This window comes from Melopsittacus undulatus, chromosome Z (genome assembly GCF_012275295.1).
Source record: "Melopsittacus undulatus isolate bMelUnd1 chromosome Z, bMelUnd1.mat.Z, whole genome shotgun sequence".
Taxonomy (NCBI): Eukaryota; Metazoa; Chordata; class Aves; order Psittaciformes; family Psittaculidae; genus Melopsittacus; species Melopsittacus undulatus.
Window position 1 is genome coordinate 61,556,793 of NC_047557.1, and position 22,321 is coordinate 61,579,113.

The window sequence follows — 22,321 nt, forward strand, 5'->3', positions numbered from 1 at the left end:
TTCAAACTTAAACAGGGGAAGTTTAGATTGGATATAAAGAAGAAATTCTTTACTGTAAGGGTGGTGAGGCACTGGAACAGGTTGCCCAAGGAAGTTGTGAATGCTCCATCCCTGGCAGTGTTCAAGGCCAGGTTGAACAGAGCCTTGGGTGACATGGTTTAGTGTGAGGTGTCCCTGCCCATGGCAGGGGAGTTGGAACTACATGATCTTAAGATCCTTTCCAGCCCAAACTATTCTGTGATTCTGTATCTTTCCTTTAATTAAGGCAAAAGTTAAACCCCTTTTTTCTAAAACAAAAAAAATTAAAAAAAGAAATCTGTTAAGAAAAATTTGAAATAATCTTCATCAGAGTACCTTCTAACACAATGTCTTTATAAGCAATAGAAGAATAACACTGCTACACTGGTGAGGGTTATTTTTTCATATTAAAATGTATTGCTGAACAGATAAATGGCAGTTGTAGAAAACTGTACAAAGAAACTATCAATGCTTCTAACAATTTTAGTAAGTAAAAAAAGTAAACAAAAATGTGGAAAAGATACAAAGAAAGTTTATAAGTTTATGAAAACATTTGCATATACAAATCTATCCCCAAGGTAAAGTATAAAAATGTATATTGAATTTATGCAGATACACTCTGGAAAGCATGTCTATTAAAACATTTTTCTTGGCCTTATAAAGGATACTAATAATTTATATTCTTGATGAGAATTAATTTTGCAGCACTTGCTCTCTGAATGCCAAGTTCACAGACAGCTGCTGCTTACACAAAACATCCTGTTACTTGCTGACAAAGAATAAAGTGTTTTGCCTTTAAACCTATTGTTTCCTTCCAGGATGACCTAGAAAAGGTGTGCAAAGGTACTAGCCTATAGCAACATTAATGGAACATTAACACAAGTCTCATCCTGGACCTCTGTTCCCTTAAGGCCATGTGTAAATTTGTTGCATTACATTGAAAGAGGTGAATAAAACAAACCACAAAAAAAAACCAAAAACCCCACAAACAACAAAACACCAAACAAACAAACAAAAACCCCCAAACCAATCACAGACACAAAACCCCCCAAAACAAAAAACAAAACCAACCAACAAAACCCCAACACAACCTACCCCTTCCGCCCACCCCACTCTCTAAATAGGAAGTGATTTTGCACCTTTCGGGCAAAATTCCAGATGATTTCTGACATACAACAAAGCTTTTGGAAACACAGTACAAAGTCTTATTAAATTGATTTTCGACTTGCCAAAATTATTCAGCATGATTAAGCACTCCACTAAACCCCAGCAAGAAAGAACAGTGCAATGCTTTTCGCTATCATTAAAATGTCACCTATAAATAGAATCTGAAATTGTTAACAGCATCTCTGCACACTTTTGACATGGTATTTAGAACTGCTTTCTCCAGTGTGCTTTGCAAGTTTGCAAGTACAGTATTTTCAATCAAAGTATTCATACTTAAGAGGCCAGGCTTTGTACTGTGTTAGTAAGAACAGAATGTTAGCACAGGTTTTCTAAACTTACCAGATAACTTCACTACGTTGATTTAAAACTGGATCTGCATACAAAACCTACCAATAATGTACAACATCCAGATAAGCAACAGTGATTACGTAATCCCCTTAATTGTTCTGAGAGCAAATAAATAGTTTAAAATACACATATCAATTTAAAACATAGAAAATAACATCCACAAAGTGAAAGCATAGCTAAGTTTCTACACTCCAATTCATAACTTTATCATAGTCCTGAATTCGTTGTTTTATGTGGGAAAGCTTATTCTTTAGGTATTCACAACGCTCCTTTTTCTCCAGAAATGCAGGATCCTGCCAAAAATAAAAACATTTACATTAACACATTACACTTTCAGACTCTTCCAAGAATACTGTATTATCAATTATGTTCCTAATTAAGGACAGTATCTAAATATTCTCCAAAAAAAAAAATCACACTTTTCCCCTAGCCACTGTTTCTTATTTCCTGCTTCTCCTTCCTTTATGAAAGACTGGAAAGAGGTTCTGCTTTTATATGCTGTAGTTACTTAGTACACAGAGCGGTTTTTAAACAGAAATATGCAGATATAAGTTACACACTACAAAATAATTTAGATTTTATAGGTATGTCATGATATGTCTAATCCCTCTCCCCCAAAAAAGAAATGAAATTTAACAAACAGACATAAAATTCAAATTTCATGGGGGGAAGGGAAGGAAAAAAGGTATTCATAATGCATTACGTTTTTAATGGAACAGAGGTACCTGTGTACTGCCTGCATTTAAAATTGACAAAGTGAAACTTCTTGGATTACACCGAAAATTGCTTTTTGAGAGTCTAAGTTCCAAGCCACAAAAATACAAAACTTTTCAAGGGTATGACTATGTTTTCTGTTGTTAGCTTATCTGCTGGCTGTGTCAGCCAGTGAATATAAATGAGCTGGATCCTCAAAATAACCAGTCTTTTGAATGCAGAATGCTGAGAGAGGAGACATGCTTTCAGGAGATGAAAAAGCTTAACTGTTGGTTTAGGTTTTTTTTTTTCTCTCCACATATGGCTAATGGAATAATTATGCACAAGCTGTTGCATGAGTGGAGAGCACTGTGTCCCGATTTTGCCAGAGTAAAATATATAAAAGCCCTGTAATCACTACATGAGTTGTACCAAGCATCACATTTGCTATTTACATTCTCTTTGCTGTTCATTAGTTTACTAGCCACGTAAAGCTGAAAACACTCACATTTTTCTTCTTCTCGTATTCTTTCAGAACTTTTGATATCCTTTCCTGCTCCTAAGGAGAGAGACCACACACTTTTAAACATTTTGAGTTTGCTCCGTGTCTTCATGTAAATTCTACAGAATACATGTCAGAAGTAAAATTCTGATTTCATCAGTCAGATCAATCTACCCTAGTTGTAACATTTTAGTTGTAAACTTTGCATCTGAGAAATAGTGAAAATACATTAACTGTAACTCACTCAAATGTGAAAGCGACTATAGTAGGAAAAAAACCCAACCAAAGAAAACAAAACACACAAAAAACCAAGAATACCAGAAAAAACAGGTACGCAACTTAACTGCAACGTGGTATACTTGACTGATGACCAAGCAAGAAATAAAATATTTTGGAAAAACTTTCTCTCCCTCTAAGTCACTGCCAGTACAACAAGAGATTGTGCCCTAGCTAAAGAAAATGAGAAACTACCTAATGCCACACCTGATTTCACAGGTACTTACATGTATGCTTTCAGGATGGTGAAGAAGCTGTCTCAGCAATGCATCCAGCTCATCAAATTTTTTCAATACAGCATGAACTTCCACTGACAGCTCTTTATACTCAGCAAACTGATCATTGAATACTGCTTTGTACCTGTCTCGCATTTCATTTGTTTGAATGGCTGGGTATTTCCTTTAAAAATAAAAAAAAGTTTTCAAGGACTAGTTTTAGAGATAGGACTTCAGCAAACACATGGACCATTCACCTTGATACTGTATTTCTGTACTGTTTGTTAATCTCATAACCTGCTGAAATATGCATGTATATAAAGCATTAGAATCACAGAATGACAGAATGGTTGAAGTTGAAACAGATGAATGGAGGTCATATGGTTCAGGCCCCCTGCTCAAGCGGGGCCACCTAGACCAGGTTGCCCAGAAATGTGTCCAGAGAGACTCCATAGTCTTCCTCGAAGAAGATTTTCTCAATATTCAGGTGGAACCTCCTGTGTTTCAGTTTGTACCCTGGTCTATGGCATATAGTATAAAAGTTAATTTATGCTCCCACACTTCACCATGGAAAGACCTGCCTTTTAAAAGAGAACATGGTAATAGATTTAGCACTTAGAAAATACAAGAGAAGTCAAATTTCAGACACGTATTTTCCCCATGTATTGTATTTTTTTCTAAATTGTCTGGGTGGTGGTCATCTGTTCCTTTGGCAGTTATTACACTTGCCATATTATAACTTTCTGCTTTATTGTCAGAAGTGTTGGGGTTTTTTTTTAAATTTCATTTTCTCTATTTACATTACCGGTCCTATGCCATTGATACTAGCCCCCATAATCTCCATTTTGAACACTGACTTGACAAAGAATTACGAGCCCACATAATGCAGACATGGCTAAGAAGCCATAAATGTATACATGAGAAATGGTGAGTAAAAAGCATCATTGAAGTATTATCCATTAAGTCTGTTCATCAAAGTCAAGTCACTTACGCTAAGTAGTCTGGCATCACTATAGGTTTAGGAATGTGGCCTGCAGGTATATGACCATTAAGTACTTCTGGTTTTCTTTCCACTGATTTAAGCTGCCTGTAATTGACTTCTTCTCTTGGTCTGTCATCACTTTCATACTGTTAAGAAAAAAAAAACAAACAAAACACCAAACCAAAACCAGTTCTTAAGTCGGTTTTACTTAAAATGTAATATACATAAACCGCAAAATACCCAAATCATCTGAAGACAGTCATACAACTATTGAGCAGGAAATCATAGATATTTCTTGCAACCCTTATTGTAATTAGAAAATTCGTAATGAGTTACAGTAACGTTGCTCACATAATCGCCACCTTCAGTTTGTCCTAACAGCAGTACCAGTGATAGAAAACAAAGGGGCTTGAAAAGATTCGTCTTTCATATCTTAAAAGAATAATTTAAGAAGTTTCCTTGGATATCCATCTAATTTGTGAATGAACAGGAATCACTCAGTTTTCTGGGATTCCCTGTTCCCCCTTGTTTTCTATTTCCCTTTATCCAGAAATGAAAGCAGGTGGAATTTTCCTGGAACACATAAAAAAGGATCAAAATCTGGTACTGAAACAACGCAGAAAACAGCGAAAGGAAACTCACAGTATCTAACACGAGACATTTAAAGCTGAAATAAACACACCATAATTTTTCTGGAAGTCATCAACATATGCTGTTAAGATCCTGTATGATCTTTGCAGTGTATGCAACTTTGTGTGGCAGAAGCAGTAATGCTGCTGCTTCAAAACCAGCAGGGAGATCTTTGGAGCAGCCTCAGAGTTACAGGACCAAGCTCAAATCACAAAGCACCTACTACTATGCTTCCACATGCCCTCCCCAAGTTAAGCAGCCAGCCAGGAAGAAAGGGAGTCTCTAAAACCCACAACACATTGGAAGACCTACTGTTTTAGCTATGTCAAGCTAAATTCTTGTGATATAAGCTACAGAACTTATCACTTCATAAAAAAGGGTAAGTGCACATACAGAAGCAGTCATCAGATTTGCTATTTACAGTATATTATATAACCTAGACCAACTAGTACTACCTCCCTTACAAGGTTCTTGTGAATCTTCTAGGTAGGAGAATGTCATCTGGACTACGCTAAAGAATTAAACTTACTAGTAAGTAAATAAATAGATAGGTCAATCAAAATAGTCACAAGAAAATTGATAACCATTTGAGAATACTAGAAAACAGAAAAATAAATTCCTACTTCCTACCTTCTTTTCTGGAAAGGGGGGCTGTGTTTTCATCTGTCAAAAAAAAATTAATTCTTAAATTTTATTTTCAGTAAAAGCAGTATGCAAACCCAGACACTGATAATATCTAAACTCTTTCAAAATCATGCTGTTCAGAGAATTACATTTATAATAAGGTATGAAGAAACTTTGTACAAGGAATATTTCCAGAGCAGTGCTTAAGAACCCTGGAACAAAAACAACCACCCAAAACTCACAACAATGACAAGAGCTCCCAGAGTATAGCTCTAAGAAAAAGCTTGCAGGAATTACTCAAACCACTTCCCAGCCTCCTTTATTATTTCACATTCCAGTCTGTATTAACTCACTGACACTCTACAGCCTAACTCACTGCTTAGAAAACAACAGTGTAGGAAGCAGTAGCTTAACCAGCAGCTGTTCTGAATAGCACTCTACAAAGCCTGACCTGTCTTTTATAAAAGTATTTCCTTTAGAAATTTTAAGTAACTGAAAGAACACAGATAGTAAAAGGGAAAAGTGTCTGAACACCTTCTGTGTAATTCCAGCAATCACCTCATTCTTTCAGGTCATACCAAAAACTGGTTAAAAAACTTCAAAGAGAGAAAATGTACTTTTCAAAGGGAGAATCTCAGTTTTATGCAAGATGGTGGAACAAAAACCAGTGTTAAATTAGAACACTGCAGTCACAGAGCAGAGGAAATGTGACTTTAAACTTGCACTCTCCTACTGGAGTCACCTAAATACCAGTTCACATCTATTTTTATGCTATATTAAGCTTTATTAATTTTAATTTTTTTGGTAGTGTTTTCACGTAAAGAAGGTTTAAAAACAATGACTCTGAATTCTCTAGGTAAGAGTGCTACGTCTCTACTACTACAGTTTATCATTAACCAGGTATCAAATGCCTCCAGTAAGGGCAAGGCCAGCAGCAATACAAAATACTTGATGTGAAAAAGATTAAAGTGATTGAAATCTGAGATATGAAAACCCAGCCAACTTTGTCAATACTATTATTTTCTGATCACTACTGTAAGGAAATCTGAAAAGATACAAAGAAATAACTTGGAGTTTTGCTTGCAAAGTAAAAGCTGGGTATTTCATGTGCTTATGGTTATTCACACTAGCACTTACTGTTCTGAAAGCACAATTTTCATATACATGTTAGTATATTAAACCTAATTTAAGCCTAACCCTGCTGGTCAGCTGAAAAAGCACATTGCTCATTTTTTCCTTTGTTTAGAAAATACATACCAGGAAGCACTTCATCAGCTGAGGCAGGAAAAGAGCTGAGTGTTACAAACAAAACAGAGCCAGCTCCTTACTAAAGTGAATAAAGTAAGAGTAGTAAGAGTCCAAGAATTTGCATCAGACGTCTTAAAAATGCCTTTCATTTGGTGAGTTAAAATGCTGTTAAGACTAGCAGAAGCTCACCCCCTGGGCACCTGCTACAAACAAGGCACCTGGTCCATGGCACAGAAATATCCTAGAGAACTGCTTTACCTGTGGCACAGAAAGATCTTACAAGTGCTCCCCATCACACCATACCCTGTAGATACAAAATGATAACTAATGACTTACCTCCTGTTCCATTAATTCCCTGTGCCTCCTAGCTCCTTCATGCCTCCATAACTTCAGAGAAACCACCGCACTAATTAGATAGATGATTACCGTGACAAACAAGAATACAATTGCTGCTGTCTGACCTCCTTCTACACGGCAAAAAGACGCATTTATCGGTGTCTGAAACAGCTGGTAATAGCAGAGCCCACCTCTGTTGATATCATTCACGTACACTATGGCAGCTGACATGTACAGAAAGAAGAGGGCCAAGTTAATTCCGAACTCGGTCAGAGGCCACCAGTTGGAATCCAGGAGAATAGTCCGGTAGTACATGGACATGCCCAGCACCAGCAGCACTACCGTGACTACCCACGACATTCCAGCCGCCACCAGCACAAAGGGCGTTTTGGGTCCCCCATAGGAATAGCCTCCGTAGGTGTTGCCAACCACATAGCCGTAGGGCTGCGAGTACCCGAACATGTTGTCCTTGTGCACATATGCCGTGACACAGGCGAAGACAGCGGCACCCAGCAGCAGCTCGGCCACACACAGGATTCTGAGCAAGCCTGCCCAGGACTTCATGTAGGCGTACCGCTGGTGGTAGGCCTCCACCCGCTCGCTGTACGTCTGACCGGTTCGGCGCTCCAGTGACCCGAAGGGCTCCGCGGGAAGCATGGCTTCGGCCTCCTTCCGCGACGTGTAGCTCCCGCCCGAACCTCCGTATGGATCCTTGTAGGAGCCGGACACCGACTTGCGCTCCGACGGTAGACATGCAGGAGAGGCCGGCGGCGAGCACTTGACCCCGTCCGAGACGTACCTGATGTCGGAGGCCGTGCTGTCCCAGCTGGAGTCGTTGTGGCGTCTCCCTCTAAAAAAGTTCTTCCACGAGTCCGGGATGAACCGGCGGACCGGCTTGAGCTCGGCCGGCGCGGGGCTGGCCTCCGCGGGGCCGAAGGGAGGCTGCAGGGGAAGCGGCGGAGGCAGCGGAGCGGCGGCTCTCGGCTCTGCGTCCCGGCCGAGCGAGACACCGGGGCTCGCCCCACGGGGCAGCAGGGACCCGCCGGGCCGCCCGTTCTGCGAGCCGGTGCTCCTCGACATGGCTGGCGCTCGGCCCGGCGTCAGGCGCTGCCCGGCGCCGCTCGGCCACCTCTCATTCACCCGACGGGGAGAAACTGCCAGGGGGTCCAAAAGGCGGTCGAGGTCGGGCGGAAGGACGATCCCGACAACGTGTGTGAGGAGCCCGGCCCAGAAATGCCCGACCCCGGTCCCCGCCCCGCAATGGCACCTGCGCCTTCACCGCCCCACCCCAGCCGCCTCACCTGCGGCGGACGGGCGGCCCTGGCCCTCGGAGGCGGGAGTGGCGGCTTCCGGTTGGCCAGCCACGGCTGAGAGCGGCGGCCCTTCCCGATCCCGCACCGGGGCAGCGGAGCCGCGGCTCGGAGGTGAGCGGCGCTGGGCCCTTCCGCGTCACGAAATGCGTGACTCCTGTAGCCAGCGGCCGCCGTGGAGCCATCCCGGCCCCAGGGAAACCGAGGGCTTGAAGTGGGTGCTCGGACGGAGGTAAAACACCTCCTCGTGTCATTCATTGACCGAACGTCTGGTGGGGACAGGCTGAGAGAGCTGGGCTTGTTCAGCCGGGAGACGGCTCCTTAAGGGCAGACCTGCGTGCAGTTTCCAGTGCCTAAAAGGGGTTTACAAGAAAGCTGGAGGGGGACTTTTTACAAGGGCATGTAGCGATAGGACAAGGAGGAATAGCTTTAAGCTGAAAGAGAGGGGATTTAGAGTAAATATAAGGACGAAGCTCTTCACGCTGAGGGTGCTGAGGCACTGGCACAGGGTGTCCAGAGAAGCTGTGTCTGCCCCATTCCTGGCAGTGTTCAGGGCCGGGTTGGATGAGGCTTGGAGCAACCTGCTCCAGTGGAAGGTGTCCCTGCCCATGGCAAGGGGTTGGAACTGGATGAGCTTTAAGGTCCCTTCCAACCCAAACCATCCTATGATTCTGTGATACCTTCCTAGCTTAACTCCAGCCAGTTGCACAACAACGTACAAAGTGCAAACACTTGATTTTTATCTCATCCTTTTACTTACCATTCATAAGAAATACTGTGTTTAAGTTACACCAATAGAGTCTGAAATTGCTGTTCATGGTATTTCACACAATCTCAACGTGTGTGCATGTGGGGGCATGATCCTCACTGACTATCCCAAGTGACAGGGAGAGGGTTCTGTCACACTTTCTATGTGTGTGTTTGACCAGGCTGAAAACCCTGGGATGTGGTAGGGGAGACACAAGGGAGGACTTTGCCTCCATGGACAGATCCTTCCCAGCTGAGCCACAGGAACATGACAAATTCATACAAAGGGAGAACTCTTCAAGCTCCTGATGCAGCACATGGTGCAAGAGGGTTGTGGCAGCCCTGGGCTCCTGTTGCTGTGTGCAGAGCTGCTGATACTGCCAGCCTGCTAAGCACAGTTCTCCCCTCTTCCAGTTTCACTGCTTTACCAGGGATCATAGTTTCAATAGTGTAGCAATAAAAGTTGTAATGTGCTTTTTCCAGTGTGCAGTCATTGATGGTGACTGATGGTTTGACAGAGGCACCTGTTACGAGCTGGAGGGGGGATCTTGGAATTAGGAGTACGGAAACAGAGACACCCACAGCCTGTCACTGCTGCTCTAATGCACATGTTCAGTTAGCAGAGGTCAGTGCCTGTGCATAGAAGACACATAGGCGAATGGTAGAGTTGAGAAGGGTACAAGCAAGGCTGGGACAGGCTCTGCTGGTGCCTGAAATAAACAGCAAGGGACATGAGGACATTCTATTGCTCCCATCACAGTTTAGCATTTCATGACATTGTCACCACCAGTTAGTGATGTTGTGGCAGGCATTCTTCCCACCAGGCACAGAGCACCAGATGGTGAGGCTGGAGATGAGGAGCAACCTTTACCCCATGAAGGCATTCCGGCAGTGAGCCAGGTTGCCTTGGTTGTGCTATTTCCATGCTTGGAGAATTTCAAGCCTAGCCAGACAAAGCCCTGAGCATCCTAATCTGGCCCCAGGGCCAACCCCACTTTGGGCAGGAGGTTGGGTGAGAGACCTCCCAAGATCCCTGTTACCCTATGGGATGGCTGCCACTTCTGTTACCTTGTCAGTACAGGTTCATAACTTGCTGGATGAGCATGGGGCACAGAACACAACCAGGGTTGTGTTTTGAACACCAGAGAGATCACAGCTGTTCAGAGAAGAGAACTGTACTGTGGAGTTCCTTCAGCATCCCTGGTTCAATTTAAACACACCCAGGTGGATTCTAGTACTGCAAAGAAACACTGCTCTGGAGCCAGTGTACAGTTGCTCCTGTTAGCTTGTGTGCTGACAGAAATGTTCATCCTGTGTTCACATATTCACACCCTCAAATGGCAGCATTTGAAAGGAGTTCCTAACACTGCATCTCCAAAGTCCCCTTGTACTCTTACCAGCAGGTAAGTTTCATCCTTTTTGTAAGAAAGGCATACATAGCCTTTTCTTGAATGATTTTACAGCCCAGTATTTGTGTCTCTGCATGGCTGTGTCTGTGAAGAGGGCAGTGGGGAAAGACAGGGTGTAAAAACTTGCTGCAATGTTGAGATGAACATGCTTGCCCAAAGAGACTGTAAAGTAGCATGGGAATGGCAACATGATTCTCAAAACAAAAGGCAACAGTACAACTTCCCAGGAATCCTGTAAAGATGAATTCATGTTTCCAGGGGGACACCCCTCCAAGTCTGCAGTCCTCTGTGGCTGAGAGCTTTCCTAAGCAAAAAATAACCTTTTTTGTATTGAAAGAATACAAGGCTGGTAGAACGTTTTCTCCATGTAGTTTTTCTCTTGCCTTTTGAACTTGTGTACACTTCGTCTACAAAGTCTTTAACATAATTCCTCATTCCTCTGGGAATCAGAATACAATGAGGAGCAGTGCACTGGATGAAAGCTAGAAGTCCTTTCTCACTGAGCTACTGCTCCTTTTCTGAGAGTAAATAATCTAATTTTTCCTTTTTTCAGTTTCCTCATCACTAAGATATAAATACAGTGTCCTTCATTAATGCAGATTGATGAAAGGTGATGTGAAAGTGCATTAAATCCTTATTATTACAAGAAGGCTCTACAAGAGCTCATGACAGCTGAGTGCAATAAAGCAGTAAGTTGGACTGCAAAGCTGTGAAGCACCTGGCAAGTAAATTTTTTCCTTATTATCAGGTTTGAATTCTAGGCTGCTAAAATCTGTCACCACGGATCCCCACCGAGGACTACAGGAAGAAGAGTTGAAGTTGGGTGGAAAGCCAGTGTTAAGTATCTGTAACTGTTAATAGAAATGCTTAATACGTCTTTGCCTCATTTAAACAACTCTATTTATGAACCTGATTACAGAGGAATCAGTAAAACCAACCCTGTGAAATGCTGCAAATCACCCCTTTGCTTTGAATTAGTGAAAATCTCAGTTGTCACTGCATTTAATGAAACAAGGGTGTTAGCAGGGATTCCTTCCAGAACCAGATGTGGCTTTTAATGGAAATTCCTTCCCCACGCTCACTGAGGCAGAAGGCTTTGTGCTTCCCTGGAACACTGCCTTGTCTGCAACATGGGAAAGAATAACCTTTCTTGCTTCAAAACCACATCAAAAGAGGTGGTTTTCCACACTTCCACATTGCCATGTGGAAATGAAATACCTGTTGAGATGTGTGAGGTGTCAGGGGGGTTGGAACTAGATGATCTTAAGGTCCTTTCCAACCCTAACTATTCTATGATTCTATGTACCTGTTTCCTTTTTCATCTGATACTACCATCTGGGTGTCCAAGCCTCAGTGATTAGTAAGACTGTGAAGGGCTGTCTCTGAAGAATAGCCACAGGCAGGTTGAAAGCTTATGAGTAAGAATTAGCAACCAAGGCAACTGTGTTTACAACAGGTCTCCCAACCAAGGGGAGCTTACTGATGAAGCCTTCTTACTGCAGCTGCAGGAGGCACTGTCACCATTCTAATCCTGTTGAGGGACTTCAGCCACCCCAACATCTGCTGGAAAAGTAGCATGGTAAGCTGTAGACAAACCACTCCTGTAGTACATTGAGGATTAGTTCTTAAGCCAGGTAAGAGCCCTACCAGGGGGATGCGATGCTGGACCTGATGGTTTCTAAATGCAAGTGAGCTGCTCCAGGTGCAAGACCGGAGACAGTCAGGGCTGCAGTGATCATGCACTGGTGGAATCTGCAGTCCTGAGAGATATGTGAAGAGTACAGTCAGGACCCTGAATTTTAGGGAAGTAAAATTCCAGCTGTTCAGGGAGTTGGTCAGTGGGAACCCCTAAAGAACCTGCTGCTGAATTGCAGGGTCAGGCTTTAAAAATTTCTTTCAGTACTTACCTAATTTTATTTCTTTGGTAAAATAATGAGCTTTCAGTGGAAAAGTACTTCAGACTACAAGTGATCTTAAGCTACTTACAAATTCTGGGTGCCAAAGCACCTAAAAAGCCTTCAGACGACTATGGTTGACCGTAAGAACACAACACTGAAAGAGAAGACTTAACCATGCTTCTAGACAAAAGCTTTTTTTAATTCAAGTACAGTAAATATTGAAAATTTCTGAATGTACAGCAGTAGACACAGGAGAAACAAACAGGCAGAAAAAGCCATTCTGGAAGGTGCCCACACAAAACAATGATGCCTAGTCTATCTGTTTTTAAAATCTGAATTGTTATGTGGTAAAATTCAGGAAGAAGCTACACAATATAAAGGCTCTTCAATCACACATTTAGTTACTACAGCTACATTACATTTCAAGTGTATGTCTCATTAGACGCTAATTGGATGTACCTTTGTAGTGCACCCCCCATTAACTTTGTATCCCCAGAATTAACATGAAAACATGCAGTAGGCCCCAAGTCAGTCCTGGCATCTGTAGTCAAATACTTTGAATTCCACTCCAACAAGAAGAGATTTCTGAGTATTACTGCCTGCCCTGCTAACATGCTCAGCAAAGGGCCGGTAACACTACGTTGCCGAAAGCAGAGTTCTCCCAGTAACCTGAAAGCACAGCCAGTTATGAACAACAGTGAACGGTACACTTTGTTATATATGACAGAAGCAACAGAAGTAATAATCAAGTGCCACGTGGTAGATTCACTGTAATGTGTTAAAATACAACCCAAATACTCAAATCTTTAAGTTTTTTTTAAAGACTAATGCTCCCCACTCCCACATGCAAACAAAACAACCAGACCACATTCATATATTAATTTTTATTTTCCCATACAATATTCACAGGGTCTGCTTTTTGTCTTACTCAAACTAAACTTCTTTTTTTTTACCTCCAAACTAAAAAAAAATGACATTACAGGACATGAAAAGAAGTTCTGTAAACATAAAACATCCAAGGAATAGCTGAAACCCAGGGCCTTTAGCAATTAAGAAAGTTATATCCCCTTTAACGCAGGCTGCTTACTTGTGCATCACACCATTAACCAAACTGTTCTTTTCATATATTAAAAAGGTGCAGCTTTAAACAAAAGTCACTATGTATTTCTTCACCTGCTGCATGTTAGCATGTGTTTTACTATATCCTATTCAGTCACTTATTTTAAAAACTATATACAGCTATGTTTAAATGTGTATTTGTGCCATGTTTTTAGTAACACAAAAATAAAGGCATTTTTATGCTATTGCTGCATATTTTGCAGCAGGATACAAGAGGATTGGTTCAGATACCTAACTAACTTCAATGCAAAAATCAAGTCCACTAAACTTCTGCAGTGGGAGTAATTTTGAGCTGAACAGTCCCACTTCACACATTCAAACATTATGAAAGAATAAAGACACGTGTATGTGACGTCCAACCATTATCTGTTATACCCCCATTTACCAATTTTGACAGAACACAGAGTAAATCAGTGGAAAAAAACGCAACATATTTCAATCTTAGAACAAATAATTTTGTTGTGATTAAAGCTACACAAGTGATCAAACTCCAGAAGGTAACAGTGGACACTATCAAAATCAAATCATATTTTCAGCCGACACTTGCACCCAAAATGTACCACTTGCTTTATTTTGTGTGCAATGCAACACAAAAAGTACTGAGTATCAGCTGCTGAAACACAGAAATAAAGCATATAGGTACAATCAAGAATAGTGCTTGCAGGCACAGATTTGTATTATGAGAAGAATACAATGTTTTTTTAGATTTTTGATCTTTGTAAGCCTAACTATTTTCTGGGAAGCTTGCATTCCAAAAGGGGACTGCAGTATTTAGAATTCAGTACAGCATAGGAAGACATTACATACAATCCTGCATTTTACATACATTAAGCTTTTTAATACCCCTGGGGCCTTTTAAATACTTTTTGAGCTGTTTGACTTTTTTCTTATTTCCAAAAGAGCAGTCATTCAGTTAACAGAGAGTAGGTGGCCTTTTGTTTAATTTTTTCAGCCATTATATGATATTAAGTAATTTTAAATCAATTCTTCAGACTGCTCAAGTGTCACCTGCACATGTAATTCCACATTTTTGCTAGAAACAATACAGGCAATTGATAAGGGTTTAGCATCCTTTCTTGAGTTGCTGGAAACCTGTTTAAGAAGCATCTTTTGATTTAGCCAGTAACGTATGACAAATTTTTTCACCTTTTTTTAGTTTGTGTGCACTTAACAGTTGGTTGGTTCTACTTAATCCTCCAGAGCCACTTAAAGGAGTTTAACCTTGTTATGACCAGCTCAATTCAAGCTACTCATATGTACATACATCTACTACCTTCCACATCTAAATAAAACAAGACTCTACAGTACATAAGCTACTAAAGACATGAGCAGTGGAAACAAGGCAACTGTAACTACGAAAAGATAACCCGAAATATTTAAAACATTTCCTGACCACTAGCAAAAAAGAGTGCCAGCTAGATACACAAGGCCATCATGTATCAGTGCACCACACACAGGAAAGTAAAATTTACAGCACTTGTGCAATGCAGTATCAATATCAAATTGGCCTTTTAATAAGAAAACAATTTAGTAAGAAGTGTCCAGTGCTGGTGCTGTGCTGCTTAACAAACCAAGCTACCTAAGGTATTAAAATCCAAAAAGCAGCAGCAGCATGTATTAGTACAGAAACTGCACAGTTTTAGTGACAAAAGATTCCCTATTTTACTGCACGTTTTAAAATAAACTTGGAGATTTGGATTTTTGAATACAGGAAGTGGATTTCCTGAGTAGTCTCAGTTTATAATTTAGTAAAATAAGAATTTTAAAAACTGTTCTAATACAAAAGAATGCATGTTTAAGCAAACATACTCAAGTATACAATTTAGCAAGTTTTGAAGATGGAGTTAGCAGGCTGATAGAAAATTTGCACTATGACGTAATGCCAAAGCTTGCAACAATTTTACAAATAAAAAAGGAGTATTACTGGATTATTTTTTCTAACAGCACATCAAACCAGCACACTACAATTCATCACATTTGCTTTTGTGTAATCCAATACAATCAGCCTGAAGATTAAAATAAAACAGAAGTTTCATATGTATTGTCTCTCAGATCAGATGCTAGACTGTTGGGCTGCTTTAAAGAGTTATACTCCAGATGGCTCATCTTACTGGTAAAATCAATCTCAGTAAAGGTGAGGGTGGTCACTGCCAAGTATTTAATACACGAATCAGAATACATGTAAGTTGCAAAAAAATATTTCAAATCCTGTGTCCCTTTCATTATCTTTTTGGGTCTGTTCTGTGATTTTTAAGGGATGAGGAGTAGACTCATTTAAATGTTGCATACATTCACATCCTTTGTACCTATAATTAACTGCAGAACGTTTAACTTCAACAGAAAAGTAGCACACAATGACATGAAGCATTACCACTACCAGTTATGATCCAACACGTGTTGTCGTGGTTCTTTTATCTGAGAAGAAGCTTTTGAGGAGAAATACCTGCCCGATACTAACGACAAGAAGAATGATTGCTTCCCCTATTGACCAGTAGGCCACCCTCGTGTTTAAATCCTCAGCTCTGCTGCGGCCCTGCGCTTCCCTCAAGCGGAAGTGAGTCTGATAATCGATGACAGACTTCAAAGCTTCATGAATTGAAACACATGCAGACTCCATCTAGAGAAACAAACAAATACACACCACTGGATTAAGAACCCTCCTAGTGCTCTTTCTGTGAAGTTTTGTGGTTCTCTAAAATTACGATTCATGTAACTTTGTAAGCTAGGGATTAACTCAGTCCATTGTCAGACTGAAATACTGTAAATGCAGGAAAATTTAACTTGCATTGACCAAATTCTATGCAAAAGAATGCAACAGACTTAAATACAGAACCGTGCATAACTGTAGATCTAATAAAAAGCAATGAGCAATAGGCTCTTAGAACTAAACAAACCTTATATGTATGTATATTTGGGCTCAAAATGAACATTAGAAACACTTTTCAAACGTCAGTGATCCCCCAGTTAATTCCACACCTACCAGGAAAGCTAGCAGTTGGTTTTAACTTTAAGATACATAGTGTATATTAAGCTAGCAGTTGGTTTTAACATTAAGATACATAGTGTATATTAAATGTTTATCTGTTTCATTACATTCTTCATTGCATAATTATGATTCTCAGTTGAGTTATATGACACACTAAGATCTATGCTACTGAATTCAAAATGTTGTTTTGGCAAGAGACCCTCCTTAGTCATGTACACAAAAAGCAGTTAAAGAAAGGACAGTTCTGTTCCTTTCAGTGTTCCCAAATGCTTCACATAATCATACACAAATACTTAGGAATTTAACCAACTTGTCATTTTTCATAAAAAGTGTTACCAGTTTTCCAAGCCCTAGATAATTTTTCACATACAATTCTACTTTCAGTTTATCTTCAATAAATGAAAGTCAGTAATTCTCATTGTATTTTGATCACCAAGAGATTAACCAATAGATCTTCAAAATACTTAATTTCTAGTCACAATTATTTTTTGTGTCTTATGGCTAAAAACTAGTATTTCCTGAAGATCAAACATCACAAACTATTGTAAAAATAAATGTTTAAGACTCTAATAGGACCCCTTTCATTTGCCCATATCTGTGTCTAAACATCTTTTCATCTTGATGATCTTCAAGACAGGTGTCTGCACAAGTCTAAGATAGTCACTTAATACATAGTGTCTTATAAAGAACAAATATATACAAGCCAGCTAAATATGTCTGATTTTGTTATTTTGCTATACCTCAGTTTTAAAAATGTTATTTACATGAGAGGTCAGCCTAAGTCCTCCCCACCAAAACACTTTTACTATTTTAAATGTAAAAACAATTCTTGATTTTTTTCCGAAGTTTGGAAACTTTTAAAACCCCGATGCACTGATATTTGTGAAATCTAAATTCAAGAAGTACACAACCATGGCAACAAATGGAAGCTACCTTAAAAAAGAAAAAAAAAAAAGAAAAAAAAAGGAAAAAAAAAAGAAGCTGGCCTAGAATTTAACTTTCTACCCTAATTTTTCTTAAGCACTTGGTGATTCCTTCTCAGCTCTTATGGAACAAATGAGACTTATGTGTTCCATAACTCTTATCTTCAGAATGAAAGCTTATTTGTAGTCATTCAGATTACTTTAGAAGCTCTAATTTACTGATTTTCAAAAGCGATATAGGTATCTAATGCAGATGAACTTGAAAAAAACCCCAAACCTAAGAGCTAACAGCTGCAGTCAAACACAACAGTGTTTTACCTGGGTAAGTGCAGTTACTCTGTTCTCACTAGGAAACAGTGGAGGATCTTCTCCAACCTGGAAATCAAAGTACACAGTTTTGTGTGTGAAAGTAGAGAATTCATTGCTGAAGCAGAATTTGTATGTTCCATTTCTGGATGCAGTAAACGTGAAGCTATCATATTGTTTCTTCATCTCTTTGTATAATACAATGCCATCAGGATCTTCCAACCGACAGTCAACGTCATAATGGCCTCCAGTGATCACCTGGAAATAAAACCCAAAAATTGTCTTTTTAACAAAGTGGACATTTATACATTTCTTTTAAGTATGATTTATCGAGTGGCACTGCAAAATGTTGTGCCTTACATGTTTTAAAATATAATGCATTAATTTGAAAAATCTTTCAAAGCAAGTCTGAAAAATTATTTTCTTACATAAGACACACAGAATGCAATTCAAAACACTTTAGGTTCAGCATACATAATGTCAACTCTATTTCCAAACTGCTTACAAAATGTAACTTTAATTGCTTTGTTGTAAACAGTTGTACAATAGCAAAAGCTACAGCAGATGTAACTTGATGGGGCAGTAAAGATATCACAGTAACAAATAGACTGCTTGCTGTATCCACAAGTCCTGAATGGAATTGGTTCAGCCAGCTGACATTACTAATGTCGAATAAAACTGCTCCTTTCCTTATGGTGTACCCTACTATTAGCTCAAGCTGCTTTAGGATGCAGGAACTGTGTTCAACTGGTAGAACAGGTATTTCAACCTGCCAGTCTTCCTGTGCTGGTGAATGGGTCAATGTTTTGCTGCCTCCCTCCTGCCCAGATAGCCACAGCAGTTTTTCCCAAAACAGCACATGCTGCACAACAGCACATAACACATACAAGTGACTCCAAACTTAACATGATTGTCTCAAGGTGTTTTTAGGCTTTGATTCTTGTTGGTCTACAGCATGTTGCTCTGTAGGCTACCTATCCCACCTCTACAGAAAGACTAATCAGTAGCTTCGGTATTCATAACTTGGCATCCTGATGACTCTTGGGCTAGCAGTTTTACACTTAATCCTTGATCCAACGCCTTTCAAGATAAAGCACTCTGAAGAGCAAGAGACTTATAGCTAAAGGTATGTCCCTTTTTTATGTGTGCAGAAATCACTGTAATATTTTACTGTCTGAAAATCTGCAATCCACATAGCATTATTTAAACTCACTGTTTATTTAGGTATCAAGTTATTAAAATTATAACATTAACAGTACAACTGAAATAACAAGAAATCTCAGCAGTAGCTGCTTTGCAAACAGGAAGTTTTAAAAACACTCAGTTGGCAAGCAGTATCTTCATGGTCTTTCTAAAAATGTGCTTTGAATTCAAAACAGGATACAAAGAGAGAGGAAAAAAAAAGGACGTCTGGATCTCTAGATGTCTCTCCCTGGATGTCTGCATCTGGCATTTCATACAGAAATGCTTACCTGGTTGGAAGGAGAAGCAAAAAATTAGATTTTCCACAATGAAAAAATGGATAATTTTTGAAGTCTTATCTCAAATTTGACAGGGGCATGCTTTTTACCAATCACGAAAATCACTCACAGTTGGTTATACCATGCACCCTGAAAGGGCCAGTTTACTTACACATGGTAAAGATTTGCCAGGGCTTTAAAGCTACCCTAAAATTCCTTCTTAGAGAGGTTGCTTGAGCCTCCCCTCTGCCAAAGGGTGAGCACAGAGCCCTTCAGTCTACCAGCAGTTGGTCAAATCCAGACAAGGCTACTCCTGTCCTTATTATGTCTGCTGTGACAACCGCAGGCATATCTGTCCAGCAAACTCCAGTGCCATCCACTTAAAAACAAGGGTGAAAGTACTGCACAGAAAAGACTTTATGAAAGAAACAGGCAGGGACAAGAAATATTTGCATGGGGAAAATGGTATCTTAGAACATGTAGGCCAGAGTAACAGAGACATATACTTGGCATAAACATCCCCCAAAATACTAAAGGCAGGAGAGCAGCTGGGAAAGCAAAAACCCCACAGGGCTTCAACTAGAAAAGCTGGACCAAAAAAGTACGCAGTTCCTTCAAAACCCCCCAAAGATAACTGTGATTCCCAGCATCAAGAATGATTTCTGTTGTGCTGCTGCTGTACTGTCCCTGAGTTCACTAGCTGTAGTGACACACTGAAAGCTTCCAACCCCGCAGATATCCTCAAAAGCACAAAAATTGTCAGAGCTCTCTCCCCAGCAATTCTCAAGGCTGAACAGTGTGCTGTATCATGATGGCTCCATGTTAAAACTGTTAAGAAGCTGGAAAAAGTAAGAAAAACTGGCCAGCATCACTTCCTATGTACCTGCTTATCGCTCTTTAACAAGATGTTGGTTCACATCACAGAATGGTTTGGGTTGGAAGGGCTGCCCATGTTTTATTTTGTGTTAGACTCCTGAATTGCTCTATGCCTGTGACACTTTGCTGTATAACTATCTTACTGTTTGCTATAACACCCCAGTTTGAACCATACTCTGAACCGAGTAAGCATTAGCTCCTTATGTTTTACCGTGCTCACCAGGCACATGCTTCACAACCTACACATGCTGTGGGGTGGATGGGTACTGGGGTTTTGGAGGGATAGTGGGGTGGGGAGGAGAAAGGGATTGGTTTGGGTTTTGTTTTGGGCTTTTCTTTTCAGTCAAGAGCATTCTGTGTGTTTCTTTCCAATCCAAAGAGTGAAATTTTGTACACAGCTTCACTGTAGCTTCCTATCTGGAGCTCTCCCATGCTTAATTTTCTGTCTGAGCTTCCCTTCTCTTTTTTGTCTTTTTGGTTTTGCTTTTTTTCTTAGCCAGTCCCCAAACTCATAAAGACAAGGGGTGATGGCTTTAAAATGAAAGAGAGAGATGTATCTGAGGCATTTACAAGAAATTCTTCCCTGTGATGGTGGTGAGGTGCTGACAGAGGTTGTCCAGAGAAGCTGTGGCTGCCCATCCCTGGCAGTGTTCAAGGCCAGGTGGACGGGGCTTGGAGCAACCCGGTCTAGTTCAAGGTGTCCCTGCCCGTGGTAGGGGGTTGGAACTGGGTGAGCTTTAAGGTCCCTTCCAACCCACACTATTCTTTATCTCTGTGACTTCGGCGGCACGCTGTTGGGCAGGCAGGTTTATGTACGCGGCACGCTGGACATAAGGGACCCCGAAGGTCCGCGTTCAGGGTGCGGGGCTGGCAGGTTTTGAGGGCCCGCTCTCATCCCCCCGCGGTGCACACGGCAAGGGGCAGCGTTTGCTGCGCAGACTTCAGCTGCTGCCCCGTGCAGACACCTCTCCCCGCTACAGGGCCCCGAGCACCGCACGAACGAGGAAGCCGAGAAGCCCCGGGCCGAGCCGGGCCCGGCCCCACCAGCGCTGCGGGGGGCGGCGCTTCCGGGGATGACGGCCCCGGCCTCCCAGCTACCTGGAACTCGAGGGTGCACTTGGTGCCCTGGGCGATCTCCTCGTAGAAGCACTGCTTCGCATTGTCGGGCAGCTCGAACGTGATCTCGGAGGCCCGCGCCGCGCAGGCCGCAAGCGCTAACAGAAACAACAGCGGCAGGTGGGCCCACGGCCCCGAGGCCCGGGAGCCCCACAGCGGCATCGTCAGGCGCGGGGAGAGGCGAGAGGGAGACGCGGAGCGAGTCGGGACAGAGTGCGGCCCGGCGGCGGATGGCGGCGTGGCGGAGCGGCCGAGCGGGCAGGCGCTGCACCCGGAACCACTCGCCCTCCGGGACAGTTTCCGGGTGAACCCCCCTCCCCAGGCCGCGGGAGGGGTTGCGGACGTGGTGTGCGGGGCCGTCGTGGCGCGCCCCCCGCCGGCGGGAGGGCCGGGTGCGGTGCCGCGTGTCCGATGGGTGTAAGCGACCGAGTCTTTGATCCCGAGAGGCAGGATCTGGAGCTGGAGCAGGGCGAGCACAAGTGGGAGATACACGCAGTGCTCTCTCTGCGCTGCAGACTCGAATCAGAAGGGTTCTGCTTCACAGGTCGTGAAAGATTCGTTGCTGCAGAGATCAAAACTCATCACTGTGCTCATACTGAGTGCGGGGATGTCGGCATTAAGTTCTCCTCCAGTAAATACTCAGTTATCTTTACAAAGCAGAGCAGATTCCAAAGGGGAAACAAAGGTAACTTCCATCCCTATATTCCGTTTAAGTTCCGTGGTAAATCAGGCAAAGCAGGAAGAAGAAAACTTGGCTCCAGCCTTCCAGGCAGGAGAATGAACGTGTGAAGGGGTAGGCCTGGCCTCCCGTTTGATCCCGTGAAAACGATGTGACTGCATGTGAAGTGTCGAAAGCAGCACCACACAGGAATGTGTCTTCCTAATCCTTCAGCCTGAGCCTGAGCCTGCTTGTGGAGCCTGTGAATTTGATTCACAGCAGTGCACAAGGACCCTGGGCACCTGAGGACTGTAAATTGTACAGAAAAGAGGCACCCAGAACTCATTCGTTCAAGACTCTGCTAGATTTGCAGGTGTGGATTAAAGTGAAATGGCAGATGCTTTACCAAGTATCCGCCCCACGTTACCCACCTGCAGTTAACCCTCAGACCTCTGCTGTTTTCATTCAAACACT

General features: G+C 41.9%; 2 protein-coding genes across 3 annotated transcripts; both read right to left on the reverse strand.

Moving 5' to 3' along the window:
* Window positions 1-443: 443 nt before the first annotated feature.
* Window positions 444-8,320, reverse strand: LOC101872388 (MARVEL domain-containing protein 2). Of its 2 annotated transcripts, XM_034073189.1 has the most exons (6): window positions 7,040-8,315; window positions 5,462-5,494; window positions 4,211-4,347; window positions 3,232-3,403; window positions 2,735-2,785; window positions 445-1,826 (listed from the first exon to the last, which is right to left on the reverse strand). In XM_034073189.1, exons 1-6 carry the CDS (start codon window positions 8,117-8,119, stop codon window positions 1,710-1,712), a joined length of 1,590 nt encoding a protein of 529 aa, XP_033929080.1. In that variant the 5' UTR covers window positions 8,120-8,315; the 3' UTR covers window positions 445-1,709. The 2 variants fall into 2 exon arrangements, with proteins under 2 accessions (XP_033929081.1, XP_033929080.1); XM_034073190.1 differs by lacking the exon at window positions 5,462-5,494 and having other exon boundaries at window positions 444-1,826; window positions 7,040-8,320.
* A 4,947-nt stretch (window positions 8,321-13,267) lies between these two features.
* On the reverse strand, window positions 13,268-21,605 carry TMED7 (transmembrane p24 trafficking protein 7). The gene is made up of 3 exons (XM_005142981.4): window positions 21,172-21,605; window positions 17,750-17,995; window positions 13,268-16,139 (listed from the first exon to the last, which is right to left on the reverse strand). Exons 1-3 carry the CDS (start codon window positions 21,349-21,351, stop codon window positions 15,903-15,905), a joined length of 663 nt encoding a protein of 220 aa, XP_005143038.1. The 5' UTR covers window positions 21,352-21,605; the 3' UTR covers window positions 13,268-15,902.
* Window positions 21,606-22,321: the final 716 nt, after the last annotated feature.

What these genes read in the sequence shown, in the direction of transcription:
- LOC101872388 (XM_034073189.1), bottom strand. Translation starts at nt 8,119, where the DNA reads ATGTCGAGGAGCACCGGCTCGCAGAACGGGCGGCCCGGCGGGTCCCTG. An exon ending in GGGAATTAATGGAACAGGAG is followed by an intron (nt 5,495 to 7,039) that starts GTAAGTCATTAG and finishes TTTTTTTGACAG; the next exon opens with ATGAAAACACAGCCCCCCTT. An exon ending in GTGATGCCAGACTACTTAGC is followed by an intron (nt 3,404 to 4,210) that starts GTAAGTGACTTG and finishes TTATTTTTAAAG; the next exon opens with GAAATACCCAGCCATTCAAA.
- TMED7 (XM_005142981.4), bottom strand. Translation starts at nt 21,351, where the DNA reads ATGCCGCTGTGGGGCTCCCGGGCCTCGGGGCCGTGGGCCCACCTGCCG. An exon ending in AGTGCACCCTCGAGTTCCAG is followed by an intron (nt 17,996 to 21,171) that starts GTAGCTGGGAGG and finishes TTTTATTTCCAG; the next exon opens with GTGATCACTGGAGGCCATTA. An exon ending in GAGTAACTGCACTTACCCAG is followed by an intron (nt 16,140 to 17,749) that starts GTAAAACACTGT and finishes TTGTTTCTCTAG; the next exon opens with ATGGAGTCTGCATGTGTTTC.